The sequence below is a fragment of the Oryctolagus cuniculus genome, chromosome 4 (assembly GCF_051225735.1).
Source record: "Oryctolagus cuniculus isolate XC-2025 breed Fujian yellow rabbit chromosome 4, ASM5122573v1, whole genome shotgun sequence".
NCBI classification, from domain to species: domain Eukaryota; kingdom Metazoa; phylum Chordata; class Mammalia; order Lagomorpha; family Leporidae; genus Oryctolagus; species Oryctolagus cuniculus.
This window is the reverse complement of record NC_142870.1, coordinates 101,262,058-101,289,952: the sequence shown is the minus strand read 5'-3', so window position 1 is coordinate 101,289,952 and position 27,895 is coordinate 101,262,058. Positions and strand designations below refer to the sequence as shown.

Here is a 27,895-nt window from a genome sequence, read left to right as displayed (position 1 = left end):
CCTCTTCCAGGCCAGCTCTCTGCTGTGGCCAGGGAGTGCAGTGGAGGATGGCCCAAGCACTTGGGCCCTGTACCCCATGGGAGACCAGGATAAGCACCTGGCTCCCTCTCTCTCTCTCACTGTCCACTCTGCCAAAAAAAAAAAAAAAAAAAGAAAGAAAAAGAAAAAAAAGAAAGAAAGAAAGAAAGAAAGAAAGAAAGAAAGAAAGAAAGAAAGAAAGAAAGAAAGAAAGAAACCATGATCAGAAAAAGAAGGAAGCCAAAGAGAAAGTTCCCTGGAATCAACTGAAGTGCCAGACTGCTCCAACCAGGGAAATCTGCTTTGCCAGAACCCATGGAAAAGAGGCTGACCTGCTAGAACCCATTCCCTACTAATTCATGAAACAATTAGTATAAAAAAGGGCTGATGGACTATTAAATTATTTTTTAAAATTTTAAATAAGTAGTAAAATAAATACACACACAGGAGTCAATCTAAAAAATTCTCAATGGCCTGAAACAATTTGAGTAACAAAATAAACAACAACATTATTGAATTATAAATCAAATAATAAAACACTATCTTTAAGCTGACATATTAATAAATGACTGGATTAATAACTAAACAAGATTTAAGGAACCAATCTTTCAAATTGGCTCTATCATTTTGCATTCTTATCAGCAATGCTCTGCATGCCTGCCAGTATTTGGTAGTATCAGTTTTACAGATTTCAGCTTAGTTTGATTTTTAACTCAAATTATATAACAGAATTGCTGACACTCTTAAGCTGACACTCATATGGATTGCCAGCAACACAGACATTAGCTTAACCTACTTTGCCATAATAATGCCCTCCTCCCATCTTTTTTAAGATTTATTTATTTATTTGAAAGGCAGAGTTACATAGAAAGAGGGAGACACAGAGTTAGATAGAGGGAAAGAGAGAGAAAGGGAGATCTTCCATCCTCCAGTTCACTCCAAAGCTGCCTACAATGGCAAGGGCTAGGCCAGACCAAAGCCAGAAGCCTGGAGCACCAATAAGGTTGCACATGTGGGTGCAGGGACCCAAGTACTTGGGCCATCTTCTGCTGCTTTCCCAGGCACATTAGTAGGAAGCTGGATTGGTAATTGAGCAGCTTACACTTGAACTGGCACTCATAAGGAATGCTTGCACTACAGGCCATTTTAACAGGTAATGGTAATTCATTATTGTTTAAATGTGCACTTCTCTAATAACTTGTGATGTGTAACATCCATTCTTATGCTTATTTGTCATCTGCACATCTTTGTTGAGGTGCCCATTAGGGTATTTAGTCTTCTTTTTAACCAAGTTGTTTGTTTTCTTTTTTATCTTAAACCATTATTTGTACATTTTTAAAAATAGCTCTTTAACAGATATGTCATTTGCAAATATTTCCTCCAAGTTTGTGTCTTCTTTTCTTATTCTCTTAACCATGTTTTTGGCAGAGAAAAAAGTTCATTTTTAATGAGATTCAGGTTACCAACTTTCTCCTTCATGGATGTGCCTTTGACGTTGCAACTACAAAGTCATTGCCAAGCTGTAGGCCTTTATAAATTGTTTTCCTGTATATTGTCTTTTTAGAGTTTATAGTTTTGTGTTATACATTTAAATCTGTGATCCATTTTGAGGTTTAGGTCTAGATGTGTGCTGATTTTTGTGTTTTTTTGGCATATATATCCAATTGTTCCACAATCATTTGTTGAAAAGACTATCTTTTCTGCTTTACATTTTCTTTGCTACTTTGTCAAAGATTGGTTGAGTATATTTATATGGGTCTATTTCTGTACTCTCAATTCTGAAAATATTACTTTTCAACCTATTGTATGTGGATGCAGACATCAAAGATGGCAATCATCTCAAGACACTAGAAGTGACTCAGGTTTTTCTGTCTGGGTTACCTCTTCTCAGAACCAGCTCCTTTATAGACATGATTTTTTTCCAGGCCTTTTAGCCAGAAATTGCTGTAAAAGTGGGCTTTAAAACAGCAACTCTGTTATATAATTTGAGTTAAAAATCAAACTAAGCCATTTCCAACAGCTAGTGAAACAAATAGCGAGTTATATTTTTGTGCCTCTGGTTTGACTGTATATAGTTCAGAGATGTCAGCAAGCTGTTATCTTTGCACACTATATGTTATATTAGTATATAACTGTGTGATATGACTTCTGTATCCAGGAGAGAATAAAAACTACTGTCAGTACATTTCTGTGCTAAGTATTTCTGGGCCAAAGCACTGTTTTCATATCTAAAAAGCATGTCTTTTTGTGCTAACACAGTTTGGAAGTCAAGGAAGGTGCTAGAGAAGGAGCACCCCTCCCCTCCGTTGCCATTAGCACAAGTCTCCAGGGCACCTCTCTTCGCTTGGGTTTCTATGTTTGTTTTACTCACAGCTTCCTGTCCCTGTGCTTAGGATGTTTTCATGAATAATCCAGGAAATGCTCTGCACAGCAGCCTCCTCACTACCTGAAAAAATGAGCTTTTACTTTGAACACCACACAGATACAGTGAGGTAAGTCCTTTTTCAAAAAAAAAAGAGAAACAATTGGTACAATAATTGTTTTAAAAAGTAATGTTACTGTGTCATAAGATACTCATTTTGAATGTTTTCTTAACTTTCCCACTTCCCAGAAGAGAATACCACTTCACTGTAGTATCAAAAAATTGCATGTGAACGTTTGGTAAATATTCTAAAGTGTTTTTCTCTATGTTTGTACAAACAAGTAATAAGCATAAAACCTTGAAAGATAAATTTATTAATCATTTGACACCTAAAACTTATTTTATAAGGTTGCCTTTCAAACTGTAAGTTTAACTTAATCTTTCACTATTGCATTAGGTAAAAATGAATTTGACAAGGAAAATGGCATTTTTATTCCAAGAGCTTGCTTGAATATCCCATTATTTAATATTTGGAACAACTGGGTGCTGGGACCAAATATGAATCAATGTTTTTAAGCAAAAACCCAATCTAGTCTAATATAATTCTAAAAATATGATAAATAAATTTCAGAATAGGATTTTTGAGCAACCTTGCTTTCTCAATCTTTGACAGCATTGACCTTTGATTAATCTTGAATATTTAGCTAATACTTGAAGCCACATTGAAGGTTAGACAGTGTATTTTGTTAGATAGCACCTGAAGACTTGGTTAAGTATGTCCTCAAAACAAAATTAAATATTTTAAATGTCATGACAATATTATCTTAAAGTGAGGGTCTGGCCCTGAACAAAGGAAAGGCTGTCATTTGAGCAGTCCAGGGCACAGAGGAGAGCACTTGTTATTAGCCTCATCATAAAAAGGTACCAGGTGAACAAACAGAATGATTGTTGCAGAAGACCAAATGCTAGATGAAAATGTATATTTATGATATGTACACACATTGTTGAAAGTGAAAACTATATTTAGAAGTTGTCTCCAACTTCCTGATTACTAGTAAACCATTGACAATGTTTGCATGAGTTTTCTTACTTGATGAGGTTATGCTGATAAATCATTATACCAGATTTTAATACTTGTAATGTTATAATTTGAATCTTGCATTGTTGAGTGCTTTCTACCAGATGAAATTGTTAGAAATAACCCCTCTTTTATATCTATACACAAAACAATCTCTGTGGTGCATGGATACTCTTGTTAATATTCAAATAATATGCTATATAGTAAAATCTAGATATCATCTGTTGAATTGATAGCAATATTTTCTTTCTATGGTCTATGTGTTTTTGATATAACTTAGAATTGCTTTCTATAAAACAGGATGCTATTTTCTGTAATAATTTAAACATTCCAAATGGACTATTTCATAATTTTTACAATCTGTTCTTTTGTAAAATATGAAGTCTATTAAAGAAGCCATTTATAAATTTAAATTCCCAAACTGGCAATCAGTAAAGCATAAATACATCCCACTTTTATTAATCTAAATTTTGCTAATGTTTCTACATAATACATATTGAGATATAACTGAAGTGATTGAATTCACACATTCTCAAAGGCTGTGAAAGTATTATGCAAACATTAACCACAGTTTTCTGCAGAGGTTTTACCTTGTGTTTCTTTGCCTGTAAAATGAGGGAATTTCCAAGTACTCAAACTTTAAAATGTGACTAGATTCTTTTTTTTTTTAAATAGGAAAGTGGTTATAAAACTGAAAATTTATCCAGAAAATCCAAACCTAGTTAGGTGGATTGAATTTTCCCTGAATAGCAAATTGAGTCAACTTAGAATGGTTCATTTATTCTCTGGCATGCATGCTTCCTGTGCCATGAAAGCCCCCAAATTGGTCTGGTTCCATCTGTATTTCTTTTTGTTTTAAATGACTGAGTCAAAAATGGTCATAGCTCAAGCTTTCCTTATGTACCCAGTGAAGGAGGAAAGAGGACCCATACCATGGGGCCAGCCTGGCAATCATTGATGGAAAAGCATCAGGAATGAGCAATCACCTATATTTGTTTAACGAAACCTGATCCTAATAAACAGTATAACATGGTTTATAGACCTGGGGTACTGTTTAAGGATTTAGAAGTCAGTAAACATTCTAGCTAGCATGTAGGTGATAAGAACACTTCATATATTGCTGACCATTCATCACCACTGTCTCTTGCCTGCAGTGCTTCTTTAAAACATGCATATATTTCTTTGTGATCTCTAAATAACAGAATCATTATCAACATAATAATCAGTTTAAGATTTGTACATGTAACTAGAATTATTTAATGACACATTTTGCTTGAAATTATAACTGTTCAGTGCAGTGCATTCTTCTCTCTGAGAAAGTCATTATCCTCAGAGCTTGTAGCCACCAATATGTAACTGAAAATGTATCTCCTTAATTTAGCATTTCTTGAAAATTACTGTGTGCATGAAGAAATCTATCAAACATGGATTTAGTTTCTGTTTCTAGAGGTGGATGCTGCAAGGTGTAAAATATGATTCCTAAAATGCTCAGGGGTGTATAAGAGATTATAATCTAGTTGTAAGAACCCAGTAAGTACATGGCAAAAAATGGAGTAGCAGGATATGATTAACAGCAATCTCTAAAGGAGTTCCATAAAGGCCTCAGACATTCAAAAGCAATAGCACCACTGGAGTGATGCCTGAACAAGACATGGAGAGATTGTAGAGAATGAAGGGGATCAGTTCAAATGTTATTTCCACTGTCTAGCCTTTCCTGACTTCCCAAGGCACAGCTAATGATTTCTTTATATTCCCATCAAATGTTTTACAAGCCGTGGCACTTATTATAACGTATTGCAATTGCTTAACCCCTCCTCATTTCCCAGAGGAACACATTCTTTACCTCCCTATGAGCTACAGAAGGGCAAAGCTGGATTTGTCATTTTTATGTTCCCAGAGACTTGAAGGTGCTCAATAAATGTTGACTGAATGAATTTTTGAGTGATTGAGAAAGAATACAAGCAAAGGCATGGGCAGAAATGAGCAGAGCACATTCATATTTTATTGAAAGAAATGGCAGTGCAGAAGAGATTCATGTTGAAGATAACAAAAGATCAATTTAAATAGTTAGAAGAGCCTTGCTTATCTACCTAACATTATTTTCTCAGTGCCAACCTGTGATCCTAGTTTCTCTTGATGGATTCAGGCCCACTATTGCCCAGGCTTCTGCGACAAAAAAGTAATCCTAGTCAGAACCGACACCCTCCTTCAGGATCAGACTTTAGACTTCGTTTTGTCCAATATTGAGCCATTGGATAATTTTATGCCATATTTAAAGCTGACTTTATGAAGATCAATCTGGAAAGTTCAGAATGAATGTGAAGACTAAAGTTATTGCAGAACACCTGTCCAGAAAATTATAACAGCAGAGGCTTAAAGGAAAGCATGCATTTGTTGAACTCTTTACTTAGTATAATCTTACGTGTATGAAGTTAGTTGAAAATAGATGTCAATAAAAAGCAAGAATGGGAATAGGAGAGGGAGGGGGGAAGAAGGTAGGAGTTGGAGGATGAGTAGGATAGAAAGAAACACTATGTTCCTAAAGTTGTATTTATGAAATATATGAAGTTTGCATACCTTAAATAAAAGGTTTCTGGGAAAAAAAGAAAGATGAACTATAAGGCAGGATATTGAGGAGAGGGGAAGAGCTAAATAAAGTCCACATTTCTAAGAGGGTAACTGTGCTGCCTGGAAGTTAACCAAGGGCTTAAACTCCAGTGGATTTGCCACAAGGAAAAGATGACCAGTTCATGTAAGACATACAGACTTAGAATAGATGATAAAACCTATAGTGAGACTATCTTAGAAGTATGAATGGGTACTTCTGGAAATATCAATGACACTCTAAAATCAATGTGATTGTGGTTAAGATTTCAAACATAAAAAGAGCTCTGGATCAGGAATTACAAAGCTATATGAATGTTCTAAGTCATACAGTCTCTTCTCTGTAAACTGAGAATAATGCCTCTGCTCTTTACCTCATAGGGAAAAACAAAGACCATATTGAAGATACAATGACAAAGCAGTTTCAAAAACCCTAAGGCATTTACAAATATATGCCACAATTCTCCTCTACACCTATTTCCCTGTCCTATGTACCTATGATCATTTTTCAACATTGCTCAGTCTTTGGGACTCCAGCCAGAACAGCTCTGCTGGGATAAGAAGGAATCAAGTGTCTGTGAGGGATTTAAAAGAGACTAGAACTTCTACCCAGTGAAAACCAAAATCAGTTGTGAAACAGATTATCTAGTTACTTTTGTAAGAAATATTATGATCACTAGGGACTTAAGAAGGTTTCGGTTGCATTCATAATATGTTTTTATTCCACTAAGAACCAAAACAACACACAGAACATTTCTTTGGCTCCACATCATGTAATAAATATTACTTCTTTTTTAATTTTTTTTTAAATTTTTTATTTATTTTTTGACAGGCAGAGTGGACAGTGAGAGAGAGACAGAGAGAAAGGTCTTCCTTTGCCGTTGGTTCACCCTCCAATGGCTGCTGCGGCCAGCACACTGCGGCCGGCGCACCGCGCTGATCCGATGGCAGGAGCCAGGTGCTTCTCCTGGTCTCCCATGTGGTGCAGGGCCCAAGCACTTGGGCCATCCTCCACTGCACTCCCTGGCCACAGCAGAGGGCTGGCCTGGAAGAGGGGCGACTGGGACAGAATCCGGCGCCCCGACCACGACTAGAACCCCGTGTGCCGGCGCCACAAGGTGGAGGATTAGCCTAGTGAGCCGCAGCGCCGGCCTAAATATTACTTCTTTTGCCTAATACATATATATCGTTATTTTGAGATTATGTCTAGAAATCAGTGAATAAACATAATACTGAAATCACTTGTGATCTCTATCCCATTAATCAGAAATTGCATTGTAAGTAGTAAACAAAATAGTTTTATCAACTATCCTCATCTCTCTACTGCCGTTCCCAATCCCCAGTCCTACTTATCTCTTTATGGCTTCACATCACCAATGTGAGTAGTCTCTTCTCTGTAAATTGAGGATAATACCTCTACTCTTTACCTCATAGGGAAACACAAAGATCATATTGATGATACAATGACATGTGATTAGGAGGAGCTGGTATCACCTCAGTAACCACAACGCTTTGACCAGGCACCTGAAAAATCAACTTTAGGAAGAGATTAAAGTTGGTCAAGAAGTTCACAGCGCAGAGCAGACACTGGGATCTGGTAAACCTGTAAATGAGGAAACCAAGGCTGGGAGAAATTGTATCACATGATATGTATGTAGACAGATAGAAGTCTTGTGACAACAGACTGCTATAGAGGACTTTGCTTTCATGGCCCTGTCTACTATGGGCACCAGAATCCTGATCTTCTTAGTCATATAGGAGCCATCCAACCCAATTCCACTTAATTTGCCAAAGATGACGTAAAAGGACTTTTAACCAGAGAATTGAAGAAAAATGTTTTTATTAAGATGATTAAAGCCACATTTTGTGAATAGAGATATATCAGATATACATTTATACTAAACTCTAAAAAAAAGACAGTCAATGTATTGTGCTATGAAACTCCAGGTTTTCTTGCACAAATGATAACCCCCAACTAAAGGAGCAAAGGAGTAACTGTGGTCCGTTGATGGCTGCCAAGCTGTTGCCTGTTTCTGTTGTCAGCAATGGAGATGTACAGGCTAGATTTCAAAGCTTTGTTACTGATTATTGGTCATACTGGCTTGCAGTTGGTTTGTTTGTATATGTATTTGTCACTTTTTAAAATATTTCATTCTCTTTGCTATGCATTTCATATGCAGTTCTTGGGACTTAGTGCTTTGATAAACGTTTTTTGAATGAAGGAGTAAACATACTTATGCTGTCAAATACTAATCTAATATAATACTGATAGTAGATACTGACATGTCGAAAAGCAAAAAACGCAATTTGGTAAAAAAATGCAGTGACTACTGAAATGTTTTGAAGGAACTTTATGGTTTTCAATATATTCTTCTGAACAGCATTTCATTTTATTCTTACAATAACCTTGCAACTGACATGAAAATAGATGAATTGTGTCATGGTGAGTGGCAGTATCCATGAGACCAAGAGGAATGATTGACTCTATCTGAAAGGGTCTGGGTCCTGTAGGTGTTGTCTTATAAATTGGGTTTTTATGGCAAAATGAAGTTTTTTAAAGTAGACCTCCAAGCAGGAGGGTTGACGTGTTCAAAAGCAGATAAGGTATCACTATATCCTTTACTAAGGGTTCGATGTCCAGATAGGTAGGGCTTGTTATCTACTTCTGATTTTTAAGCCTGTGTTATTTACACTAAAATATATTATCTCTCTGGTAATAGCCAAATAATCAATTGACATATGCTAAATGATGGAAACTGTAAAACAGTCACAGGTTTTCTCAGAAAAAAAAGTACTCTGGATCATTAGAGTGACATTTATAAAGAACGAAATCCAAAGAAGAGTAAATGATATGTGAAAATTAATCTAGAGGGGCTAGCTTAGTGGCATAGCAGTTAAAGCCACTGCCTGCAACGCCAACATCCCATAGGGGCAATTCTGGCTGCTCCAATTCCTATCCAGCCCCCTGTTAATGTACCTGGGAAAGAAGTGGAAGATGCCCCAAGTGCGTGGGCCCCTGCACCAACATGGCAGATCCTGAAGAAGCTCCTGGTTCCTGGCTTCAGATCAGCCCAGCTCTGGACATTGTAGTCTTTCATGGAGTGAACCAGTAGATGGATGTTCTCTCTCTCTCACTCACTCAAATAAACAAATAAATCTTTTTTAAAAGAAGAAAAGGAAAGAAAATTAATCTAGAACACAATAGGAAGTGAACACCCAACATCAGAGACAGCCAACTAAACAAAATAAAACACTGGCTAGACACCCTGAATAAAAAATAATAACAGTAGTGATCCTGAAAGTCACTTTAAGTCTTTTTTTTTTTTTTTTTTTTTTGACAGGCAGAGTGGATAGTGAGAGAGAGAGACAGAGAGAAAGGTTTTCCTTTGCCGTTGGTTCACCCTCCAATGGCCACCGCGCTGATCCAAAGCCAGGAGCCAGGTACTTACCTGGTCTCCCATGGGTTGCAGGGCCCAAACACTTGGGCCATCCTCCACTGCACTCACGGGCCACAGCAGAGAGCTGGCCTGGAAAAGGGGCAACCGGGACAGAATCCAGCGCCCTGACCAGGACTAGAACCCGGTGTGCCGGCGCCGCAAGGTGAAGGATTAGCCTAGTGAGCCGCAGCACTGGCCTTAAGTCTTTCTTAAAGAATGAATTAGTCACCATGAAAGCAGACCAGAGAGGTAATTCCACTTAATGGAAAAGTCTTTTTTTCTTAAAAAAGCCACACCAGGTAAATACTATTAAAAATAAAATAATCACGTAGAAGCTATTAAAATGTTCCCACATCCTACAGTAATTTTTGTGCTATAAGAATGTGAAAATATTTTTAAAATCCTGCTTTTGAAGTTATGTGAATCTGAATAATTCATTTAATTTATGATCACAAATTACTCAAAAACTATAGCATGGGCTTGAGAATTTTTATAAATGAAGGGATTTATCCTATAAAATATTTTGATATATAATAAAATGTCTCTAAATATTAACTATTGATTAAATTTATACAGTTTACATTTTGAATCAACTAGGTTTTTTGAATATTTGTGTCCTTTAAAATTTTTATTAACATAAAGATGTACATATTTTATGAGTTCCATTCTAAGAAGATAACCATTCTTCCCTCCTTCCTTCGATACTCCTTCTTTTTTTTCTTTTTTGCAAAAACATAATTTCAGTCCACTCTATAATCACAGGTTTAATGCTCCAATAACCATAATATTTAATAAGTAAAACAAAAAAATTGAATGACCACAGGACAACTAGTTTTTTTAGTTAAATTTTATCATGATGGATCATATGTGATGGCCGGTAAATTTTACCCTTCAAGTCTAATGCATTGTCATATACTCCTAAAAAGTCATTAACCCCTCACATTGTATCTATCTATATATTTAACATTGCCTAGTGCATAAAATGGACCTACTTAAAAGATATATGTATATGCATATATTATATAATGATTTAAAGTAATGAGACAGGTATAAGGGCAGATGCACTATTATTTTTATTATGTTTTATTTTCCTCTTTTACTTGATCCTAGAAATAGATGTCTAATCTTCTGAAAAACTATATGCAAGTATACTATTGCATCATCTTTCCCTATGGTTTACAACATTTAAAATGCAGAGCTGATTTTTTGTCATTTATGTACAACTACATAGGGGAAGTATATTATGTACAATAAGATTTATTATATTGCTGCTTCTCTACAAAATCTTTCAAGAATTAAACAACTTTGAATGTGCTCCTTCAAATGCTTGATGAAATGAGGTAAGAATGGCAAACATTTTTGTTTGCCAAAAACTGCATATTATCTTGCCTCTCAACCTTTTTGAATAGCTTTCTATTAGAAGTATAAGGAATGAGATGTTAAGAAAGAAATCTGATCTAACCAAAAATGACATTAAGTCCCATGCCTCATACATATCGAAGCAGATTTTGAGAAGGAAGAACTGTTCTCCTGGAAATACCTTTTCATAACATAAAGACATTCAAGTTTGAATAGTTTAAAATAGTGTTCTCAGTTTAATTTGAAAAGCTAATTATCTCAGAAAACATCCAGGAAATCAGTGGAGTGACAAGCATCCAAACCAAGCCACTAATCTTTTCTTCTGTTTCTGCCAGTTATTTCATTTCATTCTAACTCTGTTTGCCTGAGAAATGAATCAATAATGGAAACAATGGCATGTCTAGGTAGATCTTTCCATCAGGCTTAGATTGAAACCCTGTAAGGCGACATGGGGATAAAGAGTAAGTATTCAGCATAGATGACTGGTGGTAATTCAATGAATAGATATTCATCCATTCATCCACCTACTTCAACCTGATGGTGAGAATGTGCACCATTCTCAACTCTCAGGATACAGAGACAATAAGTGGAAACATCTCTTCCCAAAAGAAGTTCAAAATCATGAATATTTATTAATTCATTTATTTATTAAAGTATCTATTATTTATTAAATAATTTATTAATGTAAGTCAACATATTTTATTGGGGGTGGTAAATATGAAACAGAAATATGTATATAGTAGAAGTATAGGGCAGAGAAAAGAGAGATTAATAATTGCAAAAAGGAATTACTGGAAAATGTGACATTTATGCTTCGTTATTAAAGGTGAGTAGGAGTTCTCCAGACAGAGCAAGTTCATTCCAGATGGAAAGAAGAGAAGGTGCAAAGCATAGAAGTTGGAGGCTAAAACATATCTGGTGTTTATGGAGAACTTATAAATGGCTTGGGACTCCTGGAGCTGGGAATACATGAGTCTACAGCACACTTGAAATGTGTGCAGTACCATACATTAAAATTAAAATACTCTAGTTTATCTGTTGGTGTTTAGAGTCTTCTATTTACTTGGCTGTTTATTCATATTTTAATTTGACTACTGGAAAATTTTAAGCATGTAGGTTACATGTACATGCTATATTTCTATTGGCCAATGCTATCTTAGAGTATAGAAAATGAAAAATTAGTTATGAGAGATGAGGCTGCATAAATAGCTGGAACAAAGCAGTAAAAGCTTTTGGCATCATGAAACACAATCTCTTAATTTCCAGAAAATCCTATATAACAACCTGGAAGAAGTCAATGGAAGCATTGTGTAAGGGACATTGCAGGGATTGAAAATTTTGGCAAACTTTTGGGTGGAAAAGAGGAAGGATTAAGAGGAAACTCCAAAGCCAAACAGAATTCAAAGCCAATGAGAAACGAGGGGAAATCTTTCAACAAGTAGAGCAATATGGCACAAAGTTGGATAAAAGAGTAGTCTAAACACTTAAGCTGTTAAATATACATTTGTGAGTAGAGAAGAATGGATTAGATGGAGTAATAAAGCCCAGAGCACAGAACACATCATTTTGCAGTGACTTGCATCACAAGCTGTCATCAATCAATTATTACACAAATTGATGTTCCCCAAAGGATGCAGGAAACAGTGCTTAGCTGCTCTCTGCACTGTAAGTGAAGGTTACACTGGAGAACTTGGCAATGTGACCTCACTTAATAAACACTTCTCATCATTCGATATCCAGGTTGTGTTCTCTGGTAATGAGCAGGAAATTGTAGGAAGTATTGTTTTCAAAGCAGTAGATGGCACTCTCTCCTATACCTCAGCACTCAAGGTTTTAATGATGAGATGCTCTCTTTTATACAGAATCAAAAATCTAAGGACTGTGGTACTTAGGAAAATAAAGGATGTTAAATTTGAGAGTTTAATCTACCTAGAAATGTGCATGCTGAGTTCTGGAAATGTATCCTAAGGAAATGACTTGAGAGATAGAAGAGGTGGGAAAGCACGAAGTTGCACATGGCGGCAGCATTTAAAAATTTAGAAACAGTACAAATGCTCATAGATAAGAGAACAGGGACAGCTATAGAATGGAACTCAATCACCAAAACTGTAAATATTAAAAATCCTTCTGGGCTATGATGCAATAGAAATAGTCTTAGAGAAAATATTTGCATCCTACAATTTGCGTTCTATAAATATATGCATATGGATATTAGACTGAAAAATCTAGAGCAAAACGATCATACCTGCTTAGAGTACTGGAATTATTAATGCCTTTAATTATTTTTCAGTCTAAGTAATATTGTAATTGCCTAAATGTGAGATTGTGACATGATAACTTCCACTCCTAGGAGACTTAACCCATAAAACATCTGAGTGATCTGTTTTTGGTAATTTCTTTAAAAAATATATATTTACTTGAGAGAGGCATAAAAAAAAGAGTGAGAAAATGTCCATCTGCTGTTTCACTCTCAAAAATACCTACAATGGGCAGGTGCTGAAACTGAGAGCCAGAAACACCATTCAGGTCTCCCTCATGTATGACAGGAGCCCATCATCCATGCCTCCCAGGGTTCATATTAGCAGGAAGCTGGGGTCAGGAACTAGAGCCTGGAACTGAATACTCTTATGAAGTTCTTGGTATCTTAATCATAGCTTAGACATCTGCTCCTTGGGTAATTTTGAAATAGGGAAAGAAGTACCTTAACACTTTCCAAAGTTCAACACAATTGTCTGGCATGAGAAACTTCACCTAGTATGTTCTCTAGAGCCTGGTTTTCCTCAGAGTTGCTATTGGGCCAGAAGTAGCACCTTTTATCCTCATGTGGGATACTGTAGGTACAGACTACTCTAAATAGAGGTACTAGTATTGAAATTCTGGAGCTTACAACAAAACCATATGAGGGTATAATGATAAATAGTTGTTGGAATTACCATTATCATCACAGGCCCCTGTGGAGGGAACTCTGGCTCAAAATAAGGAGAAATGTGGGTTTCCTAGATACCACTGAGGCATTTCTGTAAGGTTTATTCTGCATCAGAAGAGGCAAAGTAAGAGTCAACATGCCGTGTGTAGCATCATGTTCCCAGGCCCCATAACAATCTTTATGCAATCTTTGTGCTGAATGTTGCATACATATTGCCCTCCCTACTTTGACTGTACTGCTAGACATGTGTTTCAACCCCATTTTGCATAGATGGAAACAGAAACCCAGAGAAATTGAGTGCTGTATCCAAGTTCTCTCAATAAGAAAATTGCTAGTTGGATGAAAGTCAGTCATCTGTGGCTTTGATTTTTCAATATACTACTTGAATGCAAAACGTCCTCTCTCCTGAGAACCAACACACAGTGGCTCCTAAAGATGCTGCTCCGTAACTGTAGACTGAGATATTAAAGACTGGAGTTACTAGGAACTCCCTTAGAATACTCAACAGGAAGCATGAGACGATAGGGTTCCTTAAGAAAATATATGTACAGTGTTTGAAACAACTGTAATAGACTGAATTGGGTCTCCTCAAAGTTCATATGCTGAAACTCTCATCTCAAGTACCTCATAAGAGGACTTTGTCTGGCAATCTTTTTAAGGGGTAATTAATTTAAAATGAGTCCTTGAGGTGTATTCTAATCCGATACCCAGTGTCCTTTTGGAAAAAGAAATTTGGTCACAGGAAAAGCCATTTGAAGATGTCAGTAGAGGACAAGTATTCTCAAACCAGGGAGATAAGTTTCAGAATAACTCAACAATACTGCAGAAACCTTGACTTTGTCCTTCTGGCCTCTAGAAAACAGGTTTCTGCTTGTCTCCCAGTCTGTGGTGCTTTTTATAGCAGTTCTAGCTAATGAATACAAGTAGATGTTTCTACTTCTACTATGTTCTTAAAATAATTCTGAAAAAGAAATTATTATAATTTAACTAATACAAATATGGTGGCCAAATTATTTTTAATTATTTTATTTTTAGAAAACTTTTATTTAATAAATATATTTCGAAAGCACAACTTTTGGATTATAGCTATCCCCCCCAATAACCAGCCTCCCACCCAAAAACCATCCCATCTCCTAGTCCCTCTCCCATCCCATTCAAATCAAGATTCATTTTCAATTATCTTTATATACAGAAGACCAATTTAGTATATACTAAGTAAAGATTTCAACAGATTGCACCCACACAGACACACAAAGTATTAAGTACTGTTTGAATACTAGTTTTACCATTAATTCACATAGTACAACACATTAAGGACTGAGATCCTACATGGGGAGCAAGAGCACAGTGACTCCTGTTGTTGATTTAACAATTGACAGTCTTGTTGATGGCATCAGTAATCACCCAAGGCTCTTGTCATAAGCTGCCAAGGCTATGGAAGCCTCTTGAGTTCGCCAATTCTGATCTTATTTCTCTCCTCCCTTTAGAAAAAGGTACCTCCTTCTTTGATGGCCCGTTCTTTCCACTGGGATCTCACTCACAGAAATCTTTCATTTAGGTCACTTTTTTTACCACAGTGTCTTGGCTTTCCATGCCTGAGAAACTCTCATGGACTTTTTAGCCAGATTGGAATGCCTGAAGGGCTGATTCTGAGGCCAGAGTGCTGTTTAGGGCATTTGCCACTCTATGAGTCTGCTGTGTATTCTGCTTCCCATGCTGGGTCATTCTCTTATTTATATGATCCCTTTGACACTCAATTCTATCTTTATGATCAATTATGAACTTAAACTGGTCACTTTAGCTAGTAAGATGGCTTTGGTACCTGCCAACTTAATTGGATTTTGGAGTCCTATGGCACATTTCTAGCTCTACCATTAGGGGTAAGTGCAAGTGAGCATGTGTTGAATTGTACACCACCTCCCTCTCTCATTCCCACTCTTATTTTTAACAGGGATCAATTTTCAGTTGACTTTAAACACCTAAAAATAATTGTGTGTTAATTAAAGAGTACCACCAATGATATTAAGTAGAAAAAGAAAATACTACATAGAATAAAATAGTAAGCTGTCCTTGACAGTCAGGACAAGGGCTGATCAAGTCATTGTTTCTCATAGTGTCAGTTTCACTTCTACAGGTTTCCTTTTAGGTGCTCAGTTAGTTGTCACCAATCAGGGAGAACATATGATATCTGATCCTTTGGGACTGGCTTATTTCACTCAGCATGTTTTCCAGATTCCTCCATTTTGTTGCAAATGACCAGATTTCAATTTGTTTTACTGCTGTGTAGTGTTCTATAGAGTACATATCCCATAATTTCTTTATCTGGTGGCCTAAATTAAAGAAGTACTCTTGAGCCCCCAAAACATTTAGGTTAATTTTTCAAAAAATGCAACAATTGTGTGTTTTCTGAAAATACAACTCCATTCCAAATGTGATTCTCCTATCTGAGGTTCAGTAAGCAAAGTATCTAAGATAGAATCAAAGAATATAAGAAAACATTTCTGTGATTATCTCACTCTTTTTCATTGTAGAGATGCATAAATGGAGACCAGAAGAGACAATCTCTGCCTATTGTGCCAGGGTATGGCCCTTCCTGCCATAAAATCAAGGGGAATAGAAATCAATGACTAATTGGCAACACTTAGAATAAAATAGTTCTAGGACTTTAAGCTGTAAACAGAATTCAGAATTCCTTAATTTTTCTAAAAATCATACCAAAAATATTATCACATCTCAATAAAATAATTTCTTCATTTCTAACTCATAAAATCACAAGAATTTATAAGAACTTCACAGGCTCCTCAGGAATAAAATCTTAAAACATGCTTTAAGCTTCTGTTGAGAACTTTTCTGTAGTATGTCCTTTAGGTGGTGCCACTTTAACCAGAAGTTAAAGAGAATGTTGGAAAAAAAAAAAAAAAAAAAAAAAAAAAAAAAACAGAAACAATTCTCACAGAGATCAGAGGTTTTCAAGTTGAGCTCCAGACCAGAAGCATCAGGATCATCTAGTTAGAAACACAGTTCTCAAGCCCCCATTTCAGACCAATTGAATCAGTCTGTAGAGGCGGTGCCCAGCAACCTGTGTTATAAGAAGTCATCCTGACAAATTTCTTGCACACTGCAAAACAAGAACCATAATTTTTATGTTGTATATACATTAAAATGTGCATTACAAATAGTATTGCTTAATGACTGCAATGCTCTTTTTTAAAAATTTTATAACATGGGAAAAACTCATCAGTATTTTTTTTAACTTTTATTTAGTAAATATGAATTTCCAAAGTACAGTTTATGGATTACAATGGCATTTCCCCCCATAAATTCCCACCCACCAGCAACCCTCCCATCTCCTACTCCCTCTCCCATTCCATTCACATCAAAATTCATTTTCAATTATCTTTAAATACCGAAGATCAGTTTAGCATATATTAAGTAAAGATTTCATCAGCTTGCACCCACACAGAAACACAAAGTGTAAAATACTGTTTGAGTACTAGTTATAGCATTAATTCACATTGAACAACACATTAAGGACAGAGATCCTACATGAAGAGTAAGTGCACAGTGACTCCTGTTGTTGACTTAACAAAGTGACACTCTTGCTTTTGGCATCCGTAATCTCCCAAGGCTCTAGTCATGAGTTTCCAAGGCTATGGAAGCCTTTTGAGTTCGCGGACTTCGATTTATTCTGACAGGGTCCTAGTCAAAGTGGAAGCTCTCTCCTCCCTTCAGAGAAAGGTACCTCCTTCTTTGATGGCCTGTACTTTCTACCAGGATCTCATTCGCAGAGATCTTTCATTTAGATCATTTTTTTTTGCCAGAGTATCTTGGCTTTCCATGCCTGAAATACTCTCATGGGCTCTTCAGCCAGAGCTGAATGCCTTAACGGCTAATTCTGAGGCCAGAGTGCTATTTAGGGCAACTGCCATTCTATGAGTCTGCTGTGTATCCCACTTCCCATGTTGGATCATTCTCTCCCTTTTTAATTCTATCAGTTAGTATTAGCAGACACTAGTCTTGTCTATGTGATCCCTTTGACTCTTAGACCTATCGGTATGATGAATTGTGAACTGAAATTGATCACTTGGACTAGTGAGATGGCATTGGTACATGCCACCTTGATGGGATTGTATTGGAATCCCCTGGCACATTTCTAACTCCACCAATTGGGCAAGTCCGATTGAGCATGTCCCAAATTGTGCAACTTCTCCCTCTCTTATTCTTACTCTTATATTTAACAGAGATCACTTTTCAGTTAAGTTTAAGCACCTAAGAATGATTCTGTGTTAATTACAGAGTTCAACCAATGGTATTGAGTAGAACAACAACAACAACAAAAAACCTAAAAGGGATAAAGTATTACATTGTACATTGACAGTGGGAACAAGGGCTGATCAAGTCACTGTTTCTCATAGTGTCCATTTCACTTCACCAGGTTTCCTTTTTGGTGCTCAGTAGTTGTCACCAATCAGGGAGAACATATGATATCTGATCCTTTGGGACTGGCTTATTTCACTCAGCATGATGTTTTCCAGATTCCTCCATTTTGTTGAAAATGGCTAGATTTCATAGTTTTTGACTGCTGTATAGTATTCTAAGGAGTACATGTCCCATAATTTCTTTATCCAGTCTACTGTTGATGGGCATTGGGGTTGGTTCCAGGTCTTAGCTATTGCGAATTGAGCTACAATAAACATTAAGGTGCAGACAGCTTTTTTGTTTGCCAATTTAATTGCCTTTGGGTAAATTCCAAGGAGTGGGATGACTGGGTCATGTGATAGGGATATATTCAGTTTTCTGAGGAGTCTCCAAATTGTATTCCCTCATGGCTTTACCAGTTTGCATTCCCACCAACAGTGGATTAATGTCCCTTTTTTCCAACATCCTAACCAGCATCTGTTGTTGGTAGATTTCTGAATGTGAGCCATTCATACTGGGGTGAAGTGAAACCTCATTGTGGTTTTTATTTACATTTCCCTGGTGGCTAGTGATCCTGAACATTTTTCCATGTGTCTGTTGGCCATTTGGATTTCCTCTTTTGAAAAATGTGTATTGAGGTCCTTGGCCCATCTCTTAAGTAGCTGGTTTGTTTTGTTGTTGTGGAATTTTTGATCTCTGTAGATTCTGGTTGTTAATCCTTTATCTGTTGCATAGTTTGAAAATATTTTTTCCATTCTGTCAGTTGCCTCTTCACTTTCCTGACTGTTTCTTCTGCAGTACAGAAAATTCACAATTTGATGCAATCCCAAATGTTAATTTTGGCTTTGACTGCCTGTGCTTCTGGGGTCTTTTCCAAGAAGTATTTGCCGGTGCCTATATCTTGCAGGGTTTCTTCAATATTCTCTAATAATTTGATGGTGTTGGGTTGTAGATTCTGGTCTTTAATCCATGTTGAATGAATTTTTTTGTAAGGTTAAAGGTAGGGGTCTTGCTTCATGCTTCTGCACGTGGAAATCCAGTTTTCCTAGCACCATTTATTGAATAGACTGTCCTTACTCCAGGGATTGGTTTTAGATCCTTGATCAAACATATGTTGGCTGTAGATACTTAGATTGATTTCTGGTGTTTCTATTCTGTTCCATTGGTCTATCCATCTGTTTCTGTACCAGTACCATGCTGTTTTGATTACAACTGCCCTGTAGTATGTCCTGAAATCTGGTATTGTGATGCCTCCGGCTTTGTTCCTGTTGTACAAAATTGATTTAGCTATTTGAGGTCTCCTGTGTCTCCATATGAATTTCAGCATCATCAGATTTGAGAATATCTTGGGTATTTTGATTGGTATCGCATTGAATCTATAAATTGCTTTTGGGAGAATGGACATTTTGACGATATTGATTCTTCCAATCCATGAGCATGGAAGATTTTTCCATTTTTTTGATATCCTCTTCTATTTCTTTCTTTAAGGTTTTGTAATTCTCATCATAGAGATCTTTAACGTCCTTGGTTAAGCTTATTCCAAGATATTTCATTGTTTTTGTGGCTATTGTGAATGGGATTGATCTTAGAGGTTCTTTTTCAACTGTGGCATTGTCTGTGTATACAAAGGCTGTTGATTTTTGTGCACTGATTTTATATCCTGCTACTTTGCCAAACTCTTCTATGAGTTCCAATAGTCTCTTAGTAGAGTTCTTTGGGTCCCCTAAATAGTCATATCATCTGCAAAGAGAGATAGTTTTTTTCATCCTTCCCAATTTGTATCCCTTTAATTTCTGTTTCTTGCCTGACGGCTCTGGCTAAAACTTCCAAAACTATATTGAATAGCAGTGGTGAGAGTGGGCATCCCTGTCTGGTACCAGATCTCAGTGGAAATGCTTCCAACTTTTCCCCATTCCATAGGATGCTGGCCAAGGGTTTTTCATAAATTGCTTTAACTGTATTGAGGAATGTTCCTTCCATACCCAGTTTGCTTAGAGTTTTCATCATGAAAGGGTGTTGTATTTTAGCAAATGCTTTCTCGGTGTCTATTGAGATAATCATATGGTTTTTCTTCTGCAGTCTGTTAATGTGGTGTATCACATTGATTGATTTGCGAACTTTGAACCATCCCTGCATACCAGGGATAAATCCCACTTGGTCTGGGTGGATGAACTTTCTGATGTGTTTTTGCATTCTATTGGCCAGAATTTTATTGAGGATTTTTACATCTATTTTCATCAGGAATATTGGTCTGTAATTTTTTTCAATTCTGCATCTTTTTCCAGCTTAGGAATTAAGGTGATGCTGGCTTCATAGAAAGAATTTGGGAAGATTCCCTATTTTTCGATTGTCTGAACAGTTTGAGAAGAATTGGAGTTAGTTCTTTAAATGTCTGGTAGAATTCAGCAGTGAATCCATCTGGTCCTGGGCTTTTCTTTGTTGGGAGGGCCGTTATTACTTTTTCAATTTCTTTCTCAGTTATGGGTCTGTTTAGGTTTTCTATGTCTTTCTGGTTCAATTTAGGTAGATTGCAAGTGTCCAGGAATCTATTTCTGATAGATTTCCCTGTTTCCTAGGATACAAGTCCTTGTAGTAATTTCTGATGATTCTTTTTATTTCTGTGGTGTCTGTTATGTTTCCTTTTTCATCTCTGATTTTATTGATTTGGGTTTCTTTTTTTTCGTTAGTTGGGCCAATGGGGTGTCAATTTTGTTTATTTTTTCAAAAAAATCTCCTTGTTTGGCTGATTTTTTGTAATTTTTTTTTGATTCAATCCTATTGATTTCTTCTCTAATTAATTATTTCTCTTCTCCTACTATATTTGGGTCTGGTTTACTGCAGTTTTTCTAGATCTTTCAGATGCATTGAATGCTCATTTATTTGGTGTCTTTCCAATTTCTTGATGTAGGCACCTATTGCTATAAACTTTCCTCTTTTAACACTTTTTTTGCTGCGTCCCATAAGTTTTGGTATGTAGTGTTGTTATCCTCATTTACTTCCAGAAACTTTTTCATTTCTCTTTTGATTTCTTCTATGACCCAGCGTTCATTCAGGAGCATGTTGTTCAGTCTCCATGTGTTTGCATACTCTCTAGGGATACCTAAGTTGCTAATTTCCACCCTCATTCTGCTGTGGTCTGAGAAGCTGCATGGTATGATTCTAATTTTTTTAAATTTGCTGAGACTTGCTTTATGGCCTAGTATGCGGTCATTCCTAGAGTAGATTCCATGTAATGCTGAGAAGAACATAAATTCTTTAAATGTAGGATCGAAAGTTCTGTAGATATCTGTTAGATCATTTGGGCTATAGTGTCAATTAAATCTACTGTTTCCTTGTTGTACTTCTGTCTGGTTGATCTGTCTATTTCTGAGAGTGGAGTATTGAAATCCTCCAGTACAATTGTATTGGAGTCTAAGTCTCCCTTTAAGTCCCTTAACAAATCTTTTAAATAAACCGGTGCCCTGTAATTAGGTGCATATGCATTGATAATCGTTATATCTTCCTGTTGAATTGATCCCTTAACCATTATATAGTGCCCCTCTTTGTCTCTCTTAACAGTTTCTGTGTTAAAGTTTATTTTTTCTGATATTAAAATGTCAATGCCCACTCTTTTTTCATTTCTGTTGGCATGGTATATCTTTTTCCAGCCTTTCACTTTCAGTCTGCATGCATCTTTGTTGGAAAGATGTGTTTCTTGTAAGCAGCAAATAGATGGGTTTTGTTCCTTATCCCCTTCAGCCATCTGTGTCTTTAAATTGGAGAGTTGATGCCATTAGCGTTCAATGTGACTATTGATAAGTAGTAACTTTGCCCTGCCATTTTTCCTAAGATATTTTCTAATATATGCTTTGAACTTCCTGTGATCTTTTGCTGTGAGGTTTCCTTCATTTACCTTCTTTCATATTGATGACCACGTTTCTGTGTTTTTGTGTTTAGCATATCTTTAAGCTTCTTTTGTAGGGCTGGATGAGTGGTGACAAATTCTTTCAATTTCTGTTTGCTATGAAAGGTCTTTATTTCACCTTCATTCACAAATGAGAGCTTTGCAGGATATAATATTCTGGGCTGGCAGTTTTTCTCTCTTAGTACCTGGGCTATATCTCGCCATTCCCTCCTAGCCTGTAGGGTTTCTGATGAGAAGTACGCTGTGAGTCTAATTCACCTGCGAGAGTAATCTGACGTTTCTCTCTTGCACATTTTAGAATCTTTTCTTTATGTTTCACTGTGTTGAGTTTGATTACAATGTGTCTTGGTGAGGATCTCTTTTGGTCATGTTTACTAGGGGTTCTATGAGCTTCCTGTACTAGGATGCCTCTGTCATTCTCCAAACCCGGGAAGTTCTCTGCTAGTATCTCACTAAAAAGGTCTTCTAATCCTTTCTCTCTCTCTATGCCTTCAGGAACTCCTAAACCCCGAATGTTGTTTTTTTTAATAGTATCCTGTTGATTCCCAACAATATTTTTTAGATTTCTAATTTCCTCTTCTTTTCTTTGGTTTGACTGTATACTTTCCTGTTCTCTGTCTTCTTAGTCCGATATTCTCTCTTCTGCTTCACTGACTCTGTTTTTAAGGCTCTCTAATGTGTTTGTCATTTGATCTATTGAGTTCTTCATTTCATTTTGATTTCTCTTCTCTATCACACTTTCCTATTCTACTAGTTTCTGCATTTCATTTTGATTCCTCCTTATGATTTCGTTTTCATGAGAGAGATTTTCTATCCTGTCCAGTAAGGATTTCTGTCGTTCAAGGATTTGTTTTTGAAAACTTCTAAATGTTCTTATCATAAATTTTTTGAAATCCGTATCTTGCATTTCTTCTATCTCATCATCTTCATAATCTTGGCTTGGGATGTCTTGTTCATTTGGGGGTGTCATAATGTCTTCCTTGTTCTTGTTTCCTCGGTTTCTTCGTTTGTTGCTTGGAATTGTGGAGATGTTTTTTGGACTCTTCTTCCCTCACTTGGTGTTTTTTCTATGACTGTATTAGGTGGACTGTCTGTTTTTGATGGAGCCTTAGAGGCTTGAGATGGGTGTGGCCAGAGAGCTCTGGTTCTTCAGGGTTAAGGGTATGCCAAAGGTGACACACCCAGGTTAGGCATGGTAAGTCTCTCTCTCTCTCTCTCTCTCTCTCTCTCTCTCTCTCTGATTCAGAAGGGAAGTAATTCCACACAGCTGAGTGGAAATGAAGGTAGTCAGCTTCCAATCTCTGGCTCCTGTGGGTATAACATTCGTCTGCTCTTTCCCAAGGACCACACAAAGTATCTGTGCTGCTCTCAGTGTGGGCTCAAATAAATAAAATTTTTGAAAAATAAGAAGCAGTGGGCCAGAAACTATTAAAATTCATAAGAACTTCAGACTAGACCTCAAAACTACACCTAAAGATTTCCTGACCTGAGATTCTATGGTTCCATTGGGGAAGAGAATGTAAGATAGGCTCTTAGTCTTTTGTTGTTATTGTTCTTAATTAAAATATTGATATAAACCTATAAGAAACAATGAAACATCAATAAATATTTTACTCACAGAACTATAATATTTGATTAGGTTCTTGAAGATAAAAGTAAAGTTGAGCAGAATAAAGTATCATAAAAATGCCTTTAGCCCATAACAACATTTTTTGGCATGGAAAGCGAAGACACTGTGGCAAGAAATGTTCTACATGAAGGATCTCTGTGAGTGAGACCTCAATGGAAAGAAGTGGCCATCAAAGAAGGATGGACTTTTCTCTAAAGGGAGGTGAGAACTTCCACTTTGCTTATGGTCTTGTCCAAATACTGACAGTTTTTGTGAATTAAAAGACTTCCATAGCCTAGGCAGCTCATTTCAAGAGCCTCAGGTGGTCACTAATGTCATACATAAGAGTGTTAATTGTTAAATTAACAACAAGAGTCACTGTGCACTAACTCCACATGGAGGACCTCTGTCCTCAATGAGTTATATTGAGAGTTAACTGCAAAACCAGTTTTCAAATAGTTTGTGTGTGTGTGTGTGTGTGTGCTCTCATGCTCACGCATGCGTGTGCAAATTGTTGAAATCTTTACTCAGTATAGAGTTGGTCTTCTGGGTACAAAGTTAGTTAAAAATTAATCTTAGTGGATAGTGAGACTGGCAAGGGGAGAAGGAGGAGGAGGAAGGGGTGGCAGTGTGGGTGGGAGGGCAGGTATGATGGGAAGAATAACTATATTCCTAAAGTTGTACTTATGAAATTTGTATTCCCTAAAAAATAAATTTAAAAAAGAAAAAATGCCTTTAATACAGGCATTGAATTTCAAATTTCTGATTTGAGTCACCAACAAAATATTCACAGTGTAAAGAAAATTACTCATTTACAAGTAAGAATACTTTTCTGTGCTTAACAATATGGGATATAGATGGAGAAAAATAATTTCCCAAGCAATATATGTACTCATTCAGTGTTTCTTGAACATATGGGAGAGGTGAAGGCCTGCTCCCATGCAATTCATGTGGGATGTTATAGAATCTCTTTATGCCATACAAGAAATGATCTGCTCAGGGAATCAGCCTTAGGATTGCTAAAACAAGAGAATCATCCATTGCTTTCTTTTACTGTGCCTACAAAAATCATTACAAATAAATGTGAGTCTGATTGTTTAGCAAACACATATTAATGTCCTACTATATGCCAGGCTTTGAAGGTGCTCATAAGCAAGAAAAAAGGGATAGGAAGATATAATGATGTGCAACAAATTGGAGAAATAGAAGTGATGGTATTGTTTAGGAAAGAACTTTGAAGTGAGGAAAGTACAGTGTAGGCACTCACACATACACATGCGCAGGCATACTTGTATAGCAGCTGGTGAAAGTGATTGTATAGAAAGCCAGGAAAGCAGGCTTGGATATGATCAGAAAAATCTCTACAGCCTCCAAACTTGGACATACTCTCATTACCCTGCACCTACTCACAATTAAAGAACAGTAATGCATTCCCATATGTCTGGCTTTATGTAACTCGCAAACCTTCTTACTTTCAAAAATACTTTTCTGCAATATTTCTTTGCTCTGAGACATTAAATTACATGTCATTTAGAAAAAACCTCACTGGCTGGCGCCGTGACTCAATAGGCTAATCCTCCACCTGAAGCATACCGGGTTCTGGTCCCTGTTGGGGCGCCGGATTCTGTCCCAGTTGCTCCTCTTCCATCCAGCTCTCTGCTGTGGCCTGGGAGTGCAGTCGAGGATGGCCCAGGTCGTTGGGCCCTGCACCCCATGGGAGACCAGGAGGAAGTACCTGGCTCCTGGCTCCTGGCTTCGGATTGGCGCAGCGCACCGGCCGCAGCACACCAGCCATAGCGGCCACTTGGGAAAAAGGAAGACCTTTCTCTCTCTCTCTCTCTCTCTCTCTCTCTCTGTCTAATTCTGCTTGTCAAAAAAAAAAAACCAAAACAAAACAAAACAAAAAAAAAAACGCCTCACTAAATATTAGCTATGAAACTTAAGAAGTTTGGGATGCTCAATCATTAATGACGTTAAACAAATATATCCTGGCTTCTCTTCGTATTTGACCCAGTGAGGGTCACATTTTGAAAAGAGTTTTAATAACTCATTTGATATCAATTTCCAGGTACTGGCTTTCATCAATCCTCATAAACAGACCACATTTTAGTCACTGGACAAATGTGTATAGCATTTTTTTCTCACTAAATTCACAAGGTTATTAAAATGTTTATCCCCCAAAACACAAGTCCACACTGGAGCACATGAGTAAGAATCTCTGAGACCTCTTCTTACATTTGGTCTGTGGAAAGTCCCTGCAAGGCATGGATGAGACCAAGTGTGTTCCCCACTTGGAGAACAGGCAAGGTCTCCTTTATGCTAAGTCAAGAGGTTCTCTGCAATTGTTTTGGGCTGCCCAGGTTTCTCAACACCAGTGGAGCCTTCTGTATCTTAACATGTGCATGGAAGAATTCACATGGGGGAACCTAGGGGCAAATCATACCATCTGGCTCTGCTTCTTGCACTAGGTAATTAACTGCAGTAATACCCGGCTCTGGACTGAGCCCTGTACTAGATACTTAACATTCATTGTTTCACTCTTATAAACCTACATTTTAAAATGTTTAATGATCTCTATATAACAGAGGGGAAACAAAGCCCAAGAGCAATCCACTGACAAATGGCAAGAGCATCTAACAAAGCTCTGTCTAACCCAAAGCCAGCTCCATGTTCACTAAGATGCAACATTTCTCTACTAAGATCTTTAATTTTAACTGTCTAAGTGACTGGGTTAAAGAATCCCTAGGAAGCTAATAAAGTATTATCTGGATGTGTCAGTGAGGGTGTTTCCAGAGAAGACTGGTGTGTGAGTTGATGACAGAGTGAAGAAGAACCACCCTACATATGTGCAGGCACTGTCCAATCTGCCTAGAACCCAGAGAACAAAATGACACAGGAAAGACAAACTTGCTCACTCTTCTAGGGCTGAAACATCTTTCTTCTCCTTCCTTGGACATGAGAATTCCAAATATTCCAGCCTTTTCACTCCAGGACCTTCATCTGTGGGTTTCTAGGCTTTCCAGATGTTGGCCTTGTACTGTTACATCATCAGCTTCCCTGGTTCTGGAGCTTTGGACATGGACCATGTCATGCTGCTGGAATCCTAAGGCTCCAGTAGCAGATAAGCTTTCCTGGGGTTTCTCAGCCTCTATAGTCATGTGAACCAATGCCCATAATAAATCCTCTCTCAACCATTTATGTCTATTTCTATCCATCTGTGTATCCATATCTTATTAGTTCTGTCTTTCTGGAGAACCCTGATTAATCCAGATAATCATTGAAAATATTATTAAAATAAATATCCAAAGCACAGTTGGAGGGAAAGGAAAATTCTGATGCAAATGGACAACTTTAGGCCTGAGTGTGGAGCTCAGACCAAGTCAGGTAGTCAGGCCCAGCCAATTGATTACATGAAAATTAAATGTATGTATATCAGTGCTGGTTAATCTCCATTTGCACCTAATGTTTTAATGGTATTCTTACAAGTCTTGTAATGACTTAAGAATGATCTTTTTAAGATCATAGCATACAGCATAAGGATATCACACAGATGTAGAAAATAGAGATAGCATCCCCACCATGGGCAGAGGGAATATTTGTTTCTTGACCCAGATGATATAGATAATGTCTTCCCAAGAGAACAAAGGATGAGCTTGTTTGCTAGCATCCTCTGAGGGAGTTCCCTGGGTTCAGTGTTCCTATGCCATGGAGCAATTTGTGGTATACACCTGCACCTGCGTCTAAATTCACTCTATGCAACTGCAGGGCAAGGGGACCTGATGAAGACATGAAGCTTATAAGGCCTATTGTGTCATGAGTGATAAATTATCTAAATCCATTTGGGCCTGTTGTCTCCTGCTCAGTCAACTTGAAGGAATTCTGGAGAGCAGACCACACACACACACACACACACACACAGCTCCCTGTTGCTGTTTGGAAGCTGCTTGACAGCCTCACTTGCTCCTACAGCCCCCATCCATTCTCCACACTTTGTCCTGTTCTAAGCCTGACTTCTCATAACTGAACCACACATACCTAGACATCCTTATCTCTGACTTCCAGGTCAGGACAGCCTTTGAGAGTTTATGGAAAAGTGGTCAGGGTGGTAGGGCAAGGATGTTACTCCCTGTCTGTCTCCCTGGCTACACCTCCTGTTGGCAGTGTCTTTCATAGCCAGAC

General features: G+C 37.3%; 1 protein-coding gene across 2 annotated transcripts in view; it reads left to right on the top strand.

Moving 5' to 3' along the window:
* The first annotated feature begins 2,364 nt into the window (after positions 1–2,364).
* Positions 2,365–27,895, top strand: part of KCNMB2 (potassium calcium-activated channel subfamily M regulatory beta subunit 2) — a 412,195-nt gene continuing 386,664 nt past the window's right edge. Inside the window, exon 1 of one of the 2 annotated variants that reach the window (XM_089332143.1) lies at positions 2,365–2,510. In XM_089332143.1, coding sequence (XP_089188269.1) covers positions 2,437–2,510 — 74 coding nt within the window. In that variant the 5' untranslated portion in view covers positions 2,365–2,436. The remainder of the gene's footprint in view (positions 2,511–27,895) is intronic. The other variant, XM_089332145.1, reaches the window with a different exon arrangement.